This window comes from Caretta caretta, chromosome 9 (assembly GCF_965140235.1).
Source record: "Caretta caretta isolate rCarCar2 chromosome 9, rCarCar1.hap1, whole genome shotgun sequence".
Classification (NCBI taxonomy): Eukaryota; Metazoa; Chordata; order Testudines; family Cheloniidae; genus Caretta; species Caretta caretta.
The window spans coordinates 48,655,134-48,672,515 of NC_134214.1; the positions used below are offsets into that span (position 1 = coordinate 48,655,134).

At 44.7% G+C, this 17,382-nt stretch overlaps 1 protein-coding gene across 4 annotated transcripts in view; it reads left to right on the plus strand.

Moving 5' to 3' along the window:
• Positions 1–17,382, plus strand: part of STAG1 (STAG1 cohesin complex component) — a 378,319-nt gene that overhangs the window by 305,549 nt on the left and 55,388 nt on the right. For all 4 annotated transcript variants that reach the window (XM_048863147.2, XM_048863151.2, XM_048863150.2 and 1 more), the window contains 2 exons: positions 10,326–10,500; positions 13,402–13,541. In XM_048863147.2, the coding sequence (XP_048719104.1) occupies positions 10,326–10,500; positions 13,402–13,541 (315 nt within the window). The remainder of the gene's footprint in view (positions 1–10,325; positions 10,501–13,401; positions 13,542–17,382) is intronic.

The window sequence follows — 17,382 nt, forward strand, 5'->3', positions numbered from 1 at the left end:
GGTGATCTCTGTGGGCACCATCTCATATGTGATGGGCCCTAAAGAGAGGGGTGACCCCTCATTGGGCTCAACAAACTCAGGAGAGTCTTTGCGGGGGGTAGTAATCTGATGATTTTTGACAATTTCTTGGTTGACACAATTACCAGATGTGCCTGAGTCAACAAATGCCTCCAAGCAGATGTCAGGCATCATGGAGTGCCAGAGGGAGGGGAAGATGTGTGATGTGCTGGTTAGGGATTCTCAAGATTCCAGCAAAGTGGCAGCAGAGTGGCTTACTGTGAGGTGAAGTAAAACACTGACCCAGCCCCGGCCCCCCTACTGGGACTGGGTTCTGGCGTTTCCTAACCTGGAGGAGTTTTGGTTCTTGGCTGAGCATGTTACAGAATGCTTGGATTCCTCGCAGTACAGACAGAGAACTAGAGCTTTTTCTCATTGTACTTTTTCTCATTGTAGAGTTGGGGTCGAACTTGGTCACTCTGCATCGGCTTGGGGTCTGTTGGATTACCCAGAGTTGCATATGACAGAGAGGTCCAATTTGATGAGGGTCAGGGACTGCCCTTGTTCCATTAGCCCGTTAGCAATCAGGGTGGATAAAAATCAATGATTTTTTTAAAAGAAATCAACTATTTTTTTTTTAAAAATCGGATTTTTTTGATAAAATGGTTTTTGAGGAAAAAACTTATCTAAAGATAGTTTTAATTAAGATACATTATAGCTCAAACATATCTCATCATGTAATAGGGATTATAAATTCTAATTCTATACTATGAAACAATATATTCATGTAATGTTTCAGAAAAGTTTTGTAAATGAGTTCCAATAGTTCATGGATTAGGGACCCAATTTTATGGGGTTCCAGGGGCATCTTTATCGATTATTTAGGTTAATCTTTCTATCTACCCAATGGGACTCAGTGCTCAGTCTAGAAGATACCATCAGAGTTGCCTAGTTTTGCAGTTCTCAAACTGTGGATTTGTCTCCAGAGATAACATGTTTGTTAACAGCAAAAATGTTTTTAAATAAATAATATATAGAGGTGAGAAATAACAGACCTCAACCCTATTGTCCCTCTGCAAATTTGTGTACACAGAGTCAATCCCTTACCTCTCCCTAAAAGTGCAAAGTTTCAGAAAGTTCAGTGAATAGAAGATTGTTGGGGGTGGAATAGATCTGGACAAGGAGAAGTCTGGAGATAAATGTGAGAAGGGAGGGACAGGCAGTAGAAACAAAAGTTGAAACTGTTTGAGCAGCATATTCCAGAAGTCTTGAGATCTTTCTCAGGGTATGTCTACACTATGGAATTAGGTTGAATTTATAGAAGTCGGTTTTTTAGAAATCGGTTTAATATATTCGAGTGTGTGTGTCCCCACAGAAAGTGCTCTAAGTGCATTAACTCAGCGGAGTGCTTCCACAGTACCAAGGCTAGAGTCGACTTCCAGAGCGTTGCACTGTGGGTGGCTATCCCACAGTTCCCGCAGTCTCTGCTGCCCTTTGGAATTCTGGGTTGAGATCCCAATGCCTGATGGGGCTAAAACATTGTCGCGGGTGGTTCTGGGTACATATCGTCAGGCCCCCGTTCCCTCCCTCCCTCCGTGAAAGCAAGGGCAGACAATCGTTTCGCGCCTTTTTTCCTGAGTTACCTGTGCAGACGCCATACCACGGCAAGCATGGAGCCCGCTCAGGTAACTGTCACCGTATGTCTCCTGGGTGCTGACAGACGCGGTACTGCATTGCTACACAGTAGCAGCAACCCCTTGCCTTGTGGCAGCAGATGGTGCAATACGACTGGTAGCCGTCATCGTCATATCCGAGGTGCTCCTGGCCATGTCGGCCGGGAGCGCCTGGACAGACATGGGCGCAGGGTCTAAATTTGGAGTGACTTGACCAGGTCATTCTCTTTAGTCCTGCAGTCAGTCCTATTGAACCGTCTTATGGTGAGCAGGCAGGCAATACGGATTGCTAGCAGTCGTACTGTACCATCTTCTGCTGGGCAGGCAAGAGATGAGGAAGGCTAGCAGTCGTATTGTACCACCTTCTGCCGGGCAGGCAAGAGATGAGGATTGCTAGCAGTCCTATTGCATCATCTTCTGCCGAGCAGCCATGAGATGTGGATGGCATGCAGTCCTTCTGCACTGTCTGCTGCCAGCCAAAGATGTAAAAGATAGATGGAGTGGATCAAAACAAGAAATAGACCAGATTTGTTTTGTACTCATTTGCTTCCCTCCCTCCCCTGTCTAGGGGACTCATTCCTCTAGGTCACACTGTAGTCACTCACAGGGAAGGTGCAGCGAGGTAAATCTAGCCATGTATCAATCAGAGGCCAGACTAACCACCTTGTTCCAATAAGAACAATAACTGCACCATTTCTTATTGGAACCCTCCGTGAACTCCTGCCTGAAATACTCCTTGATGTAAAGCCACCCCCTTTGTTGATTTTAGCTCCCTGAAGCCAACCCTGTAAGCCGTGTCATCAGTCGCCCCTCCCTGCGTCAGAGCAATGGCAAACAATCGTGCATCTGAGTTGAGAATGCTGTCCAGAGCAGTCACAATGGAGTACTCTGATGGGGCTAAAACATTGTTGCGGGTGGTTCTGGGTACATATCGTCAGGCCACCGTTCCCTCCCTCGCTCCGTGAAAGCAAGGACAGACAATCGTTTCGCGCCTTTTTTCCTGCGTTACCTGTTCAGATGCCATACCATGGCAAGCATGGAGCCCACTCAGGTAACCATCACCCTATGTTTCCTGGGTGCTGGCAGACGTGGTACTACATTGCTACACAGCAGCATCAACCCCTTGCCTTGTGGCAGCAGACGGTACAGTATGACTGGTAGCCGTCATCATCATGTCCGAGGTGCTCCTGGCAACGTCAGCCAGGAGCGCCTGGACAGACATGGGCGCAGGGACTAAATTTGGAGTGACTTGACCAGGTCATTCTCTTTAGTCCTGCAGTCAGTCCTATTGAACCATCTTATGGTGAGCAGGCAGGCAATACGGATTGCTAGCAGTCCTATTGCATCATCTTCTGCCGGGCAGCCATGTGATGTGGATGGCATGCAGTCCTTCTGCACCGTCTGCTGCCAGCCAAAGATGTAAAAGATAGAGTGGATCAAAACAAGAAATAGACCAGATTTGTTTTGTACTCATTTGCTTCCTCCCCCTCCCCCGTCTAGGGGACTCATTCCTCTAGGTCACACTGCAGTCACTCACAGAGAAGGTGCAGCGAGGTAAATCTAGCCATGTATCAATCAGAGGCCAGACAAACCTCCTTGTTCCAATAAGAACAATAACTTAGGTGCACCATTTCTTTTTGGAACCCTCCGTGAACTCCTGCCTGAAATACTCCTTGATGTAAAGCCACCCCCTTTGTTGATTTTAGCTCCCTGAAGCCAACCCTGTAAGCTGTGTCGTCAGTCACCCCTCCCTCCGTCAGAGCAACATCAGACAATCGTTCCGCGCCTTTTTTCTGTGCGGATGCCATACCAAAGCAAGCATGGAGACCGCTCAGCTCACTTTGGCAATTAGGAGCACATTAAACACCACACGCATTATCCAGCAGTATATGCAGCACCAGAACCTGGCAGAGCGATAGCGGGCATGGAGGCGACGTCAGCACGGTCACGTGAGTGATCAGGACATGGACACAGATTTCTCTGAAAGCATGGGCCCTGCCAATGCATGCATCATGGTGCTAATGGGGCAGGTTCATGCTGTGGAACGCCGATTCTGGGCTCGGGAAACAAGCACAGACTGGTGGGACCGCATAGTGTTGCGGGTCTGGGACGATTCCCAGTGGCTGCGAAACTATCGCATGCGTAAGGGTGCTTTCATGGAACTTTGTGACTTGCTTTCCCCTGCCCTGAAGCGCATGAATACCAAGATGAGAGCAGCCCTCACAGTTGAGAAGCGAGTGGCGATAGCCCTGTGGAAGCTTGCAACGCCAGACAGCTACCGGTCAGTCGGGAATCAATTTGGAGTGGGCAAATCTACTGTGGGGGCTGCTGTGATGCAAGTAGCCCACGCAATCAAAGATCTGCTGATATCAAGGGTAGTGACCCTGGGAAATGTGCAGGTCATAGTGGATGGCTTTGCTGCAATGGGTTTGCTGAGTTGAGAATGCTCAGAGAACTGTGGTGGGGCCATAGACGGAACCCATATCCCTATCTTGGCACTGGAGCACCAAGCCGGCGAGTACATAAACCGCAAGGGGTACTTTTTCAATAGTGCTGCAAGCTCTGGTGGATCACAAGGGACGTTTCACCAACATCAACGTGGGATGGCCGGGAAAGGTACGTGACACTCGCATCTTCAGGAACTCTGGTCTGTTTCAAAAGCTGCAGGAAGGGACTTTATTCCCAGACCAGAAAATAACTGTTGGGGATGTTGAAATGCCTATATGTATCCTTGGGGACCCAGCCTACCCCTTAATGCCATGGCTCATGAAGCCGTACACAGGCAGCCTGGACAGTAGTCAGGAGCTGTTCAACTGCAGGCTGAGCAAGTGCAGAATGGTGGTAGAATGTGCATTTGGACGTTTAAAGGCGCGCTGGCGCAGTTTACTGACTCGCTTAGACCTCAGCGAAACCAATATTCCCACTGTTATTACTGCTTGCTGTGTGCTCCACAATATCTGTGAGAGTAAGGGGGAGACGTTTATGGCGGGGTGGGAGGTTTAGGCAAATCGTCTGGCTGCTGGTTACGTGCAGCCAGACACCAGGGCGGTTAGAAGAGCACAGGAGGGCACGGCACGCATCAGAGAAGCTTTGAAAACCAGTTTCATGACTGGCTAGGCTACGGTGTGAAAGTTCTTTCTCCTTGATGAAACCCCCCGCCCCTTGGTTCACTCTACTTCCCTCCCCTCCTCCCTTCAATCATTGCTTGCAGAGGCAATAACGTCATTGTTGCTTCACATTCATGCATTCTTTATTCATTCATCACACAAATAGGGGGATGACTACCAAGGTAGCCCAGGAGGGGTGGTGGAGGAGGGAAGGAAAATGCCACACAGCACTTTAAAAGTTTACAACTTTAAAATTTATTGAATGCCAGCCTTCTTTTTTTTGGGCAATCCTCTGTGGTGGAGTGGCTGGTTGGCCGGTGGCCCCCCCAACCGCTTTCTTGGGCGTCTGGGTGTGGAGGTTATGGAACTTGGGGAGGAGGGCGGTTGGTTACACAGGGGCTGTAGTGGCAGTCTGTGCTCCAGCTGCCTTTGCTGCAGCTCAACCATACACTGGAGCATACTGGTTTGGTCCTCCAGCAGCCTCAGCATTGAATCCTGCCTCCTCTCATCACGCTGCCGCCACATTTGAGCTTCAGCCCTGTCTTCAGCCCACCACTTACTCTCTTCAGCCCGCCACCCCTTCTCCCGGTCATTTTGTGCTTTCCTGCACTCTGACATTCTTTGCCTCCACGCATTCGTCTGTGCTCTGTCAGTGTGGGAGGGCAGCATGAGCTCAGAGAACATTTCATCGTGAGTGTGGTTTTTTTTCTTTCTAATCTTCACTAGCCTCTGGGAAGGAGAAGATCCTGTGATCATTGAAACACATGCAGCTGGTGGAGAAAAAAAAAGGGACAGCGGTATTTAAAAAGACACATTTTATAAAACAGTGGCTACACTCTTTCAGGGTAAACCTTGCTGTTAACATTACATACATAGCACATGTGCTTTCGTTACAAGGTCGCATTTTGCCTCCCCCCACCACGTGGCTACCCCCTCAACCCTCCCCCCTCCCTGTGGCTAACAGCGGGGAACATTTCTGTTTAGCCACAGGCAAACAGCCCAGCAGGAATGGGCTCTTCTGAGTGTCCCCTGAAGAAAAGCACTCTATTTCAACCAGGTGACCATGAATTATATCTCACTCTCCTGAGGATAACACAGAGAGATAAAGAACGGATGTTGTTTGAATGCCAGCAAACATACACTGCAATGCTTTGTTCTACAATGATTCCCGAGTACGTGTTACTGGCCTGGAGTGGTAAAGTGTCCTACCATGAAGGACACAATAAGGCTGCCCTCCCCAGAAACCTTTTGCAAAGGCTTTAGGAGTACATCTAGGAGAACCGCGAATGCTAGGGCAAAGTAATCCTTTCACATGCTTGCTTTTAAACCATGTATAGTATTTTAAAAGGTACACTCACCAGAGGTCCCTTCTCCGCCTGCTGGGTCCAGGAGGCAGCCTTGGGTGGGTTCGGGGGGTACTGGCTCCAGGTCCAGGGTGAGAAACAGTTCCTGGCTGTCGGGAAAACCGGTTTCTCCGCTTGCTTGCTGTGAGCCATCTACAACCTCATCATCATTATCATCATCTTCTTCGTCCCCAAAACCTGCTTCCATATTGCCTCCATCTCCATTGAAGGAGTCAAACAACACGGCTGGGGTAGTGGTGGCTGAACCCCCTAAAATGGCATGCAGCTCATCATAGAAGCGGCATGTTTGGGGCTCTGACCCGGAGCGGCCATTCGCCTCTCTGGTTTTCTGGTAGGCTTGCCTCAGCTCCTTCAGTTTCACGCGGCACTGCTTCGGGTCCCTGTTATGGTCTCTGTCCTTCATGCCCTGGGAGATTTTGACAAAGGTTTTGGCATTTTGAAAACTGGAACGGAGTTCTGATAGCACGGATTCCTCTTCCCATACAGCGATCAGATCCCGTACCTCCCGTTCAGTCCATGCTGGAGCTCTTTTGCGATTCTGGGACTCCATCATGGTCACCTCTGCTGATGAGCTCTGCATGGTCACCTGCAGCTTGCCACGCTGGCCAAACAGGAAATGAGATTCAAAAGTTCGCAGTTCTTTTCCTGTCTACCTGGCCAGTGCATCTGAGTTGAGAGTGCTGTCCAGAGCGGTCACAATGGAGCACTCTGGGATAGCTCCCGGAGACCAATACCGTCAAATTGTGTCCACAGTACCCCGAATTCGAGCCGGCAAGGCCGATTTAAGCGCTAATCCACTTCTGAGGGTGGAGTAAGGAAATCGATTTTAAGAGCCCTTTAAGTCGAAATAAAGGGCTTCATCGTGTGGACGGGTGCAGGTTTACATCAATTTAACGCTGCTAAATTTGACCTAAAGTCCTAGTGTAGACCTGGGCTCAGTGTAGCCTTCATTGATTTGAGATCTACCATACCATTCTTTCAGTAGAAGGGAAAACCTATAATGGCAGCAGGCTGTAAAAGAGACCCAGTTTGGGAATATTTTAATTAAGTTCCTCTACCTGTGGGTAAGACAGGCACGCGTGCAAAATGCAAACAGTGCAACAAAGAAATGCAAGGTCTGGTTTCCCAAATGAAACAATATCATGAGAAGTGTTCCTTCTCAGGAGGAAGCTGTGTTGAAGATGATGAAAGGAACATGTCTGAACATGCAGGATTTTCAGGTTGGTAACAACCAACAGGAATGCACTTTTATGTAGAATCCATTATTAAATCGAGTCTTCCTGAGTAGTGATTTAAATCAAATCCACCCTGTTATCAGTCCTAATGTACAGCTTGATCAGGGCCCCCGAGGGCACGTGCGGGTTCTACCTGAGCTAATTCATCTTTAAAAGGATCATTGAGTCCTTGCTGGAAGTGATTTTGTTGCACGGCCTCATCCCAGCAGGGATCGGCTTCCAGGCGTTGAAACATGGTTGCATATCTGATGATAGGCTGGGACCCCTGCCAGAGGGCTTGGAGTGCAGCTTCTGCAATGCGCTCTCTGTTAGGGTCATCAAAAATACTTGCCATTGTCTAGACAGACTCCTCAAAGTATTCAAGAAGAGGGTTAGACAGCTCCAGTAGTGGGGAAGCCTATACCAGGGCCTCTCTGGTAAGCAGCCTAATCACAAGTCCTACTTAGGAACAGTCTGTGCGGTGTGATAGCAGTTGCAGTGTGAAGAGCAGGTGATATTAATTCGTAAACCCCCGGAATTGGGACAGTCTCCAATGAAAATGTCAGATGGGGGACCTTGGGCTCTCAGATAGCAGGTGGGAGGGTCGGGAGCTTGCAGGCACCATCCTGGCATGTACACCTGAGCCTGAAGGACTGCATTCTGTTCTAAAAGTGTGACCCTCCCTACTTCTGATCCTTGTGGACTGTTCAAACTGTAAGCTGCCAGGGTGTGGTCGGCCTTCTTAGGGCGGAGTGGGACCTTATCTGGTGGTTGCAATGGCAGTTTGGGATAGTGTTGCGCGTCCATGTAGGAGTCAGGTGTCAGCACAGGGTGAAGCCAGAATGAGGAGCCAAGCCAAGGGTCAGAACCAGAGTCAGGAGCAGGGCTGGGAGCCAAAGACTAGACTGGAGCTGGGGTGAAACCTGGAACAAGGGTTGGAGGCCAGGAGCAGGGCACAAGCACAGCTGGGGATGTGGTATGCACTGAGCTACTGCTCTACTGCTGCCGCGTCAAGGCTCATGTAGTGGGCCGCAAGCTCTTCTGCCCAGTCAGGAAGCATGGTCATTTGGAGAAGGCTCATTGTGCTCAGCTGAGCTTTCTGGGTTGCCTAGTGATGAAGCTGGGGGCCAGCTGTGATCCTGACACTAATAACTGAGATTTAGTCATGGGTATTTTTAGTAAAAGTCATGGACAGGTCACAAGAAATAAACAAAAATTCACAGCCCATGACCTCTCCATGACTTTTACTAAAAATATCCATGACTAAATCTCTGCTCCTGGGCCCTGCTGCTCTGGGGGGGCCCTGCCCCAGTGGTAGGGGCTGATTGCTCCGGGGGCCCCACTACTCCAAGGCCCCCGGGGACCACTCTCCCGATGACCCCGGGACCGCTGCTGCTCGAGTGGTCCCCAGGGCCACCCTTGGCCATCGATGCTGGGCGCTCCCTGGGGCCACTGCTCTGGCCACTCGTCAGACCATTGCTGCTGGGGCACTCCCCAGGACCGCTGCTTGGGTGCTCGCTGGGGCCAGCTGCCCAGGGACACTCCAGCAGCGGCCAGGGCGGCTGGCCCTGGGGCCGCTCCAGCGGCGACTGGCTGCGGGGTGCCCGAGCAGCTGGCCCCGGGGTCAGCCACACTGGCTCCTGCAGCTGTGGAAGTCACGGAGGTCGTGAAAGTCACGGAATCTGTGACAGAATCACAGCCTTACTAATAGCTAACCTCCCCTCCTTTTGTTTCCAGGAAATCAGTACCTAAAAAAGCAGTAAATGCATATATCATTGGCAGGCTGGCATGTTCAAGAACATGTGAAGTTCAGTTTTGTCCTAGAATTGTCATCTTCTGCAGCCAACTTCAAACAGTTTTTATCTCGAAGATTTAGGGCAACAGCACATATCTTTAGAAAGAATTATGGCTGAGACTCAGGCTCACAGCAAGAATCAAGGATTTGCTTAGTTAGCAGTGGTTTTTTTAATTCCTTTTCCTAGACTAGTGCCTTAACTCATCAATTCCCTCATAATTTATTTCATTTTGTATGTCATTCTAGTTTTTCTACCTAATTTTTTTAGAGGTAACTATCTATCTCATTATTTTAGTTTTTATGTAATTCTTTGAACCAATGTACATTCTATCTTTTATCTCAGTTTTCCCCTGTTGCAGCATCTTAACTTTAGGGGGGCAGTGCAGTCTCGTGGATAGAACTCTAGACTGAAACTCAAGTGACTAGGACTCAGGAGTCCGTCACTAGCCTGCTGAGTGACCCTGAGCAAGTCATTTCAACTCTGTGTACCAGAGTTTCCCCATCTGTAAAATAATACTTTCCTCTGTTGCAAACACTTTAAGAACTATGCATGAAAATCTAGGACTTCTTATAGTTACTTCACTGTTGCATGTTTTATTGAAATTCTCCAGGAGCTATAGAGTGTCAGAGTAGGGATCTGTCACAGTATGTATCTCTGCAGAAGAGATAATTACCTGCTGCCTACTCATCCCTGCAAATGAGCATGTTCAACTTCCATGGATTTCAAGGAAAACTGGGCACTTTTGATCTTTTGTTCTTGTAAGATAAACAGCTGTGATAGATCTTCACTCACTAACCCACCTTCCCATCTCAGTGTTGGGAGTTTTGTTAACTCTCATTTTTCTTTTTTTCCAGTTCTAATTTTTTTGTTTCAGTAATAAAGAACTGGCAGTTCAAGGCAGTGGGGGTCCACCTGATGGCACTGGAAAGGTGGCAAACCATATCCTGTCAGAAGTCAAAGGCGTAAAACTTAAGAGTTATAGAAATTCCCTGTGATCTCCTTCACAAAACATGGACCCACAAGTATCAAACTATCACAACTCTGCATTGTTGCAGAAGGGCAATTACCAGTTAGTGGTGGGAAAATGTCTAGAAATTATATAAACAGCATATTTATATTTTAAAATGATCTTGACCCTTATGGGTTAACTGAATGAAGTAACTTTGTGTTTCAGGCTTTCATGCTGCTCTGTGATCTCTTGATGATTTTTAGCCACCAGCTGATGACTGGAGGTAGAGAGGGTCTTCAACCTTTGGTGTTCAATCCAGACTCTGGGCTCCAGTCTGAACTCCTTAGCTTTGTGATGGACCATGTCTTCATTGACCAAGATGATGAGAACCAGAGCATGGGTATGTTTAGCCATCGCGTTTTGTACTTGTCCTCTCTCACCCAACACACAAGACTTTTGCACGGCAAAACTTAATCTGGTCAAGTACAGATTCTGTTCAGGTGATGTCTAAAAAGGAAGACAAATTATACCACATACTCCAAGACAATTTCTCATATTTCCTCACATATCAAGCTATGAAGTCTTTGGTTGTAGAGGTGGCTGTACAAAGATCTAAAGATGGACAGGTGCATTCTTCTCCTTCAAATAAGTTTGGATTTACTGGGGAGAAAAGTCTCTCTTCCTCTATTTTAGGTTTAAGGGTGGTGAATTACCAAGCTATAGTGGCACACTACCAATATCCTCTTTGGGGAAACATGTCAGTGTTCACCAAATCTCTGCAAGATAAACATAGAAAACACTCATGTGCCATCATTACGGAGGGACATTAAGTTGTCAAACATGCCCTGAGAGCATTGTTTGATTCTTCAGGTTCTGCAGTTAGAATCTGCAATTTCCATTGGAAGGTATGTTTTGCTTAGATCTTCAGGCTTTCTCTGAAACCAACTCCAAGGCTGATGATTTCCCCTTTAGGGAAAAGGATTGTTCAGATCCAGAACCAATGAGTTTCTGGAAAAATGAAGGAGCAGGTACAGACCTAGACTCCTGGGCATTTATCAGCAGTCCAGGAAGAGACCTGGAGTATCAGTTCTCAGGTACCAACACAACAAAATTCATCATCTTCCTTTTCCTCACACATTACCCAAAGGAGACCATATTATCATCAACAGTATCGTCCTCAACAGTCTTCTCAGCAAAACAGAAGGAGCTTTAAACCACAAACAGGAGGTGAACCAATTATCTTCACAAGCTACTGTGCCAGGCCTTAGGTCCCAAGTTTGACATAGTGCCTGAGAGCTGTGGTCCAATTTTAATCTAGTCTCATTCCATTCAGAGACCATCTGCATCTAAACATCTATTACCACAGACAAATAATTTTAGAAATTATTCACAAGTATCCAATAGAATTCAAAATTATTCCTCCTCAATCCCCTCCTCCAATCCCTATCCCCAGGGACCCCTCTCAAAAGAACCTGTTGAGATCAGTGGTTCTGCCCTTCTTGCCCTTCTCAAATACTGCAGCTGAGGCCTCACCAGTGCCAACTAATGTGGGACAGTTATCTCCCGTGATTTACATACGACACTCCTGTTAATACACCCCACAATGATGATATGCTTTTTTGCAACTACATCACATTGTTGACTCATATTCAATTTGTGATCCACTAGAAACCCCAGATCCTTTTCAGCAGTACTTCCACATAGCCAGTTATTCTCCATTTTGTATTTGTGCATTTAATTTTTTCTTCCGATATGTAGTACTTTGCACTTGTCTTTATTGAATGTCATCTTGTTGAATTCAGAACAATTCTCCAATTTGTCAAGGTTGTTTTGAATTCTAATCCTGGCCTCCAAAGTGCTTACAAACCCTCCCAGCATGGTGCCATCTGAAATTTTATAAGGATACTCTCCATTCCATTATCCAAGTCATTAATGAAAATATTGAATAGTACTGGACCCAGGACTGACTCCTGCGGGTCCTACTAGATACATCCTCCCATTTTGACAGTGAATTATTGATAACTACTCTTTGAATATGGTCCTTCAGCCAGTCATGCACCCATCTTATAATAATTTCATCTAGACCACATTTCCCTAGTTTGCTTATGAGTATGTCATGTGGGACTGTGTCAGAAGCCTTACTAAAATCAAGATGTCTCACATCTAATCCTCTGTTAAGGTCACCGTTTTTTATACTTACCTGTGGGCTTTTTTCACCTGCCCCCTTTGAACCTAGGTTAAAGCCCTCCTCGCTAGGTTGGCAAGCTTAGGCAGCAGTACTGCCTCCACAAAGCAACTCTGACCCTTCAAGCCTTCTCTTCTTCAGGGCGCAACTGCAACACGAGCTGGAGGCAGAGGGAATTAGGGGAACATTGGTGGGGTGCTATTCATGCCCTTGGCCCAGAGCAACCAGGACCTGAGCGATATGCCCATCACTACTGTTTGAAAAAGTTCTGTTCCCAAGTAGCTGGTTCTGTAGAGGCAATATAGTTAGAGAACAGGTGTTACAAAAGGTAAATGCCCCCCTTTTATATACCAATTTTTTCAGAGTAGCAGCTGTGTTAGTCTGTATTCGCAAAAAGAAAAGGACTACTTTGGCACCTTAGAGACTAACCAATTTATTTGAGCATAAGCTTTCGTGAGCTGCAGCTTATGCTCAAATAAATTTGTTAGTCTCTAAGGTGCCGCAAGTACTCCTTTTCTTTATACCAATTGTGTTTCTTTAATCTGGTTGAATTCACTCCACAGTGAAATGATCACTGTTCTCAACATGTGTATCTAACGTACCTCTTTACCGAATTGGTGGAATCTCATTTATTATGTCGTGGTCTGTTATTTTCACGTTTGATTATTATATCTTGTTATTTTCATTGACAGAGGGAGTGCTTATGTTGCATTTTATGTTAATGTTTCTAACAATCAAGTGACATTTCTCTTCTATTATTTGTTGCTATTTTGAAGTGCCAGGAATGTCAAATCAAAGCATGTACTAGAGATTTTGTTGCAAAAATCATTCTGCAATGTGATTGTTGTTTCTGATTGTTCATATGTGAAATACATAGGTTCAATGCAACCAGATTAAATAAGCATCTGTGAATTGTTCTGTTGCCAAGATTGTTAACAAAAAAACAGCTTGAGTTTCGCTCTCTTTGGTTTTAGTTTCTCCTGAAAGTACATTAGATATCTTTTTGGCGAGTTTAATTTTACAAAAACTGTTGATTTTATTAAACAAAAATAATTGGGTATTGTGTTGCCTTAAAAAACAGCAGATGTTAATAAATATTTTCTTTACTGTATTTAGAGGGAGATGAAGAGGATGAAGCTAACAAAATAGAGGCTTTACATAAAAGAAGGAACCTTCTGGCAGCCTTTAGCAAACTTATTATCTATGATATAGTAGACATGCATGCAGCAGCAGATATCTTCAAACACTATATGAAGGTATGAGTCTATATTTTTATCTTCTCCTCCTCCTCCTAAATGAGCACAGAAACTGTAGCTGGAAAAGTCTTAAAATATTAGTCCATTCTTTTCCTCTCTCTGCTATTTTCTTTCCTTTTGCATATTCTTGAGTGCTGTCTCCAGTCTGATTTTAATTGATTACTGAGATGCAAAAAGCTCTGTGATCAGGTTGCAGAAAATTTTTGAAATCAGAGCCAGGTGTTTAACTTCAGCTTGTATTTCTGCTTATTTTTACCTAAGGCTTAAAGGGCCCTAAGTGCTTCCTAATAAAATATATATTGTCTGGGCTTTTATGATAGCTTGGCTATTATGGTAGAAGAGCAATTGAGGAGCAGGAGTAGAAACCTTAAAAAAAATTCCTTAAAACTAGAGACACAAAATATGCAAATAAAGCAGTGCCTATTTATGAAATAGGCCAGTTGGATCATTTCACTTTCTTCATAAAATCTCCAGATTTCGGGACCTGTAGGCATAATAAGTAAATAGGGACTTAGTAAGAGAAGCCAGAATCCAGCTTAGAGTTCTTTTAAAGTTCAGACCTGGTCTACACTAGGAAACTAGGTCAGTATAACTTTGTCGCTCAGGGATATGAAGAGTCCACAACCCTGTGCGACACTATTAAACCAACCTAACCCCTGATGTAGACAGCATTAGGTTGACAGGAGAATTCTCCCGCTGACCTAGCTACCACCTCTCGGGGAGGTGGAGTACTACACTGATGGAAGAATCTCTCCTGTCGGGGTAGGTAGTGTCTTCACTGAAGCACTACAGCAGCGCCACTGCAGGGTTTTAAGTGTTGAAAAGGCCTCAGTTTGAAGTATAGATATAATTTTTAAGGTATATTTAGCTATCTATATAGGGTTTTATAAAGCCGCCTAGCATGATCCCTGGAATGCATATTGTCTTCATCATTACTATTTAAATGGTCACAGAGTGATCAGCATAGTAGAAGACACAATGTGAAAGTAGTTCTTACCCCAGATTGTTTACAGTCTAATAGAAACAGAGAAGCAGGTCACATTGTGAAAGCCAGAGGAACAAATAACATGGAGGGTTTTTTGCTTGTCACTTTTGGTGGACACTGAAAGAACTGCAACTTTAGGAGGGAGGGTGGATACTCTGACTCTGCTGGATGAATAACTCTGGCTTTGTATGTGAAGATAAGCTGCTCCTTTTATTGCTGTTTAAGTTGTGTGTTTTTCAGTATTTGCCAAAGTACCTAAAGCAGTGGATATGTACTGTTTATATTTTTGCTCCCAACCTCATTAACAGTCCTAGTTTACAGTCACAGGTAGGAAGCATTTGTGGGTTTTCGGTGTGATACTGTCCTCTTATTTCTAGGTTTCATAGAGCCGCTCTGCTTAACACAGCAAACAAAAAATCCTTCAGAAACCTGTACCTCTTCCATAAAACCTTAAGCTTGGTCTAAACCACCTTTGCTCTCCTCCCCGCCCTGCCACCCTTGAGCTCTAGCTACCACAGCTTTAGAGATCCTGACTAAAATTTTCAAAAATAAGAAGCTAGAGTCCTAAATCAATATTTAGGTACCTGAAGGTCAGTGGGGCTTCTCATTTGGTATTTTTGAAAATTCCTCCCCAAGGCACTTTTATACGGACTTAGGATAAAATTTTCAAAAGTGTTTATGTGACTTTCCATAAATTCATAGATCCTAAGGGCAGAAGGAGCCATTGTGATCATCTAGTCAGACCTCCCGTAAAACACAGATAATAAAACTTCCCTAGTATAATTCCTAGAGCAAATCTTTTAGAAAAACATATTGATTTAAAAATTTGTTAGTGATGGTGAATTCACCATTACCCTTGATAAATTGTTCCAAAAGTTAATTACCTTCACTGTTAAAAATTTACTCTTTCTTTCCAGTCTGAATTTGTCTAGCTTCAACTTCCAGCCATTGGACTGTGTTATACCTTTCTCTTCTAGATTGAAGAGCCATTATTATTTATTCCCCACGTGGGTACATACAGACTGTAATCAGGTCACCCCTTATCCTTCTCTTTGTTAACCTAAACAGAACAGAAATATTTATTGAACACTTCCACCTTTTCGGTATTATTATTGATAATTCTACCATTTCCATCTGGTAATACACCAACACTATTATCAGGATTCTTTTTGTTCCTAGTATACCTAAAAAACAGGTTTTAATGTCTGTAACTCTGCTGGCCATAAGTTTCTCCTTGTGTCCCTTTGCTTCCCTTATTGATTTTCTACAGTTTCTAGCTTCTGAGTTATACTCATTACTATCGATTTTCCCTTTCTTCTATTTGTTATGGTTTTGGGGGTTTTTTTACAGCTTCCTTTACTTCCCCTGTAGATCAGGTTGATATTTTTAACTAATATGGCATTCCGACTTTGTGGGCTTCTAGTAAAGTGTTCTAAAACAATTCCCAATTGTGATTCACATTTTTTCTGATTAAATTCTTCCTCCCAACTGATTTGGCTCATAATTGTTTTCAGCTTTGTGAAACTGGCCCTGTTAAAGCACCAAGTGTGTGTGTGTATCTATAATATATTACCGATCTGGACTTTATTCTGTTTCCACATTAAAAATATTATCAGGTCATGATACTTAAGGTACCCAAACTACCGTTAATCTTCAGTTCTGTGATTAGTTCCTTTTTATATATCAAGACTAAATCTAATATAGAATTCCCTCATGTTGGTTGCAACACTTTTTAAAATAGGAAATAGGCATCTATCACATGTAGAAATTCCAAGGAAGTTTTAATACTGGCAGCACGAGACCTTCAGAGTTTGTCAATCAGATTGAAGTCCCCCATAATAATGCAGCTTTTTTCTCTACAAATGATAGATAGGTGCATAAGGAGCCAGTTATCCTGTGATTTGGTGTTCTGTAGCAGACACTAACTGATACCCCATCTTGTGCTTTATCTGTTAGAACACTGGTAAGTATTCAAGATAATTTTCTTCTGAATGATCAGTGACTTGGAAACAGGAAATGCGATTTTTGACAGAGTGCTACTTCCCCTCCCCTTTTGTTCACTCAGCCCTTCCTAAATAAAATATAACCTGTGATTTTAACATTCCAATTTTGCAAGTCTTCCTACCAGATTTCTGTAATACTGACTAGGTTTAACTTATGCTAATAAATGAGCAATTCCAATTCCTCTTGTTTATTACCCTCCCCTTTTATTATTAGTTTACCACCCGGGTGACTACTTTAGCCATCCTGTTCCTGAGGATGTTATACCAATAAAATAAAAACCAGCAGGATCTTATTAAAGGGAAAAAGGCAAAATACCACATTTATTGTGAATACAGAAAGAATCATAGTAAGCAGTTAGTTATAGCTATAACATTCCATTCAATCTCATATTTATTCACACATTCATTCATGCACACACACACACAGGTTCTGCAAGGTTGTTATCATAGTTACCAGCCTTAGAGTTGCCCATGCCAAGCCACTGGCCAGGTGTCCTGGACATGAGGAGGGAGCAGGGCCTTGTCAGATGCTCATCTGTTGCTCCTGGAAGTTGGTTTGCAGAATCAGACCCCAAAGTTCTCACTTTCTAGAGTCCATTTTTATAGGAATTTCTTCCTAGGCCAGTCTATGGGAATTGCTTCATCATGCTGTTGCTGAATCAATCAGCAGATGGCACATTCCTGACGGCTCTGTGCTGCTAGATGTTATCTTGTTCTTTGGTTCTCCCATTCTTGAGGCTGTTGGGTGGATTCCAGTCTGCCCTCCGGGGGTCCTCTGGTTATTTCCACTTGACGCCTTCTTTAGCCGATGGACACTGGATTCTTAGGCTGGCACCTCCCTGATCATTCAGTT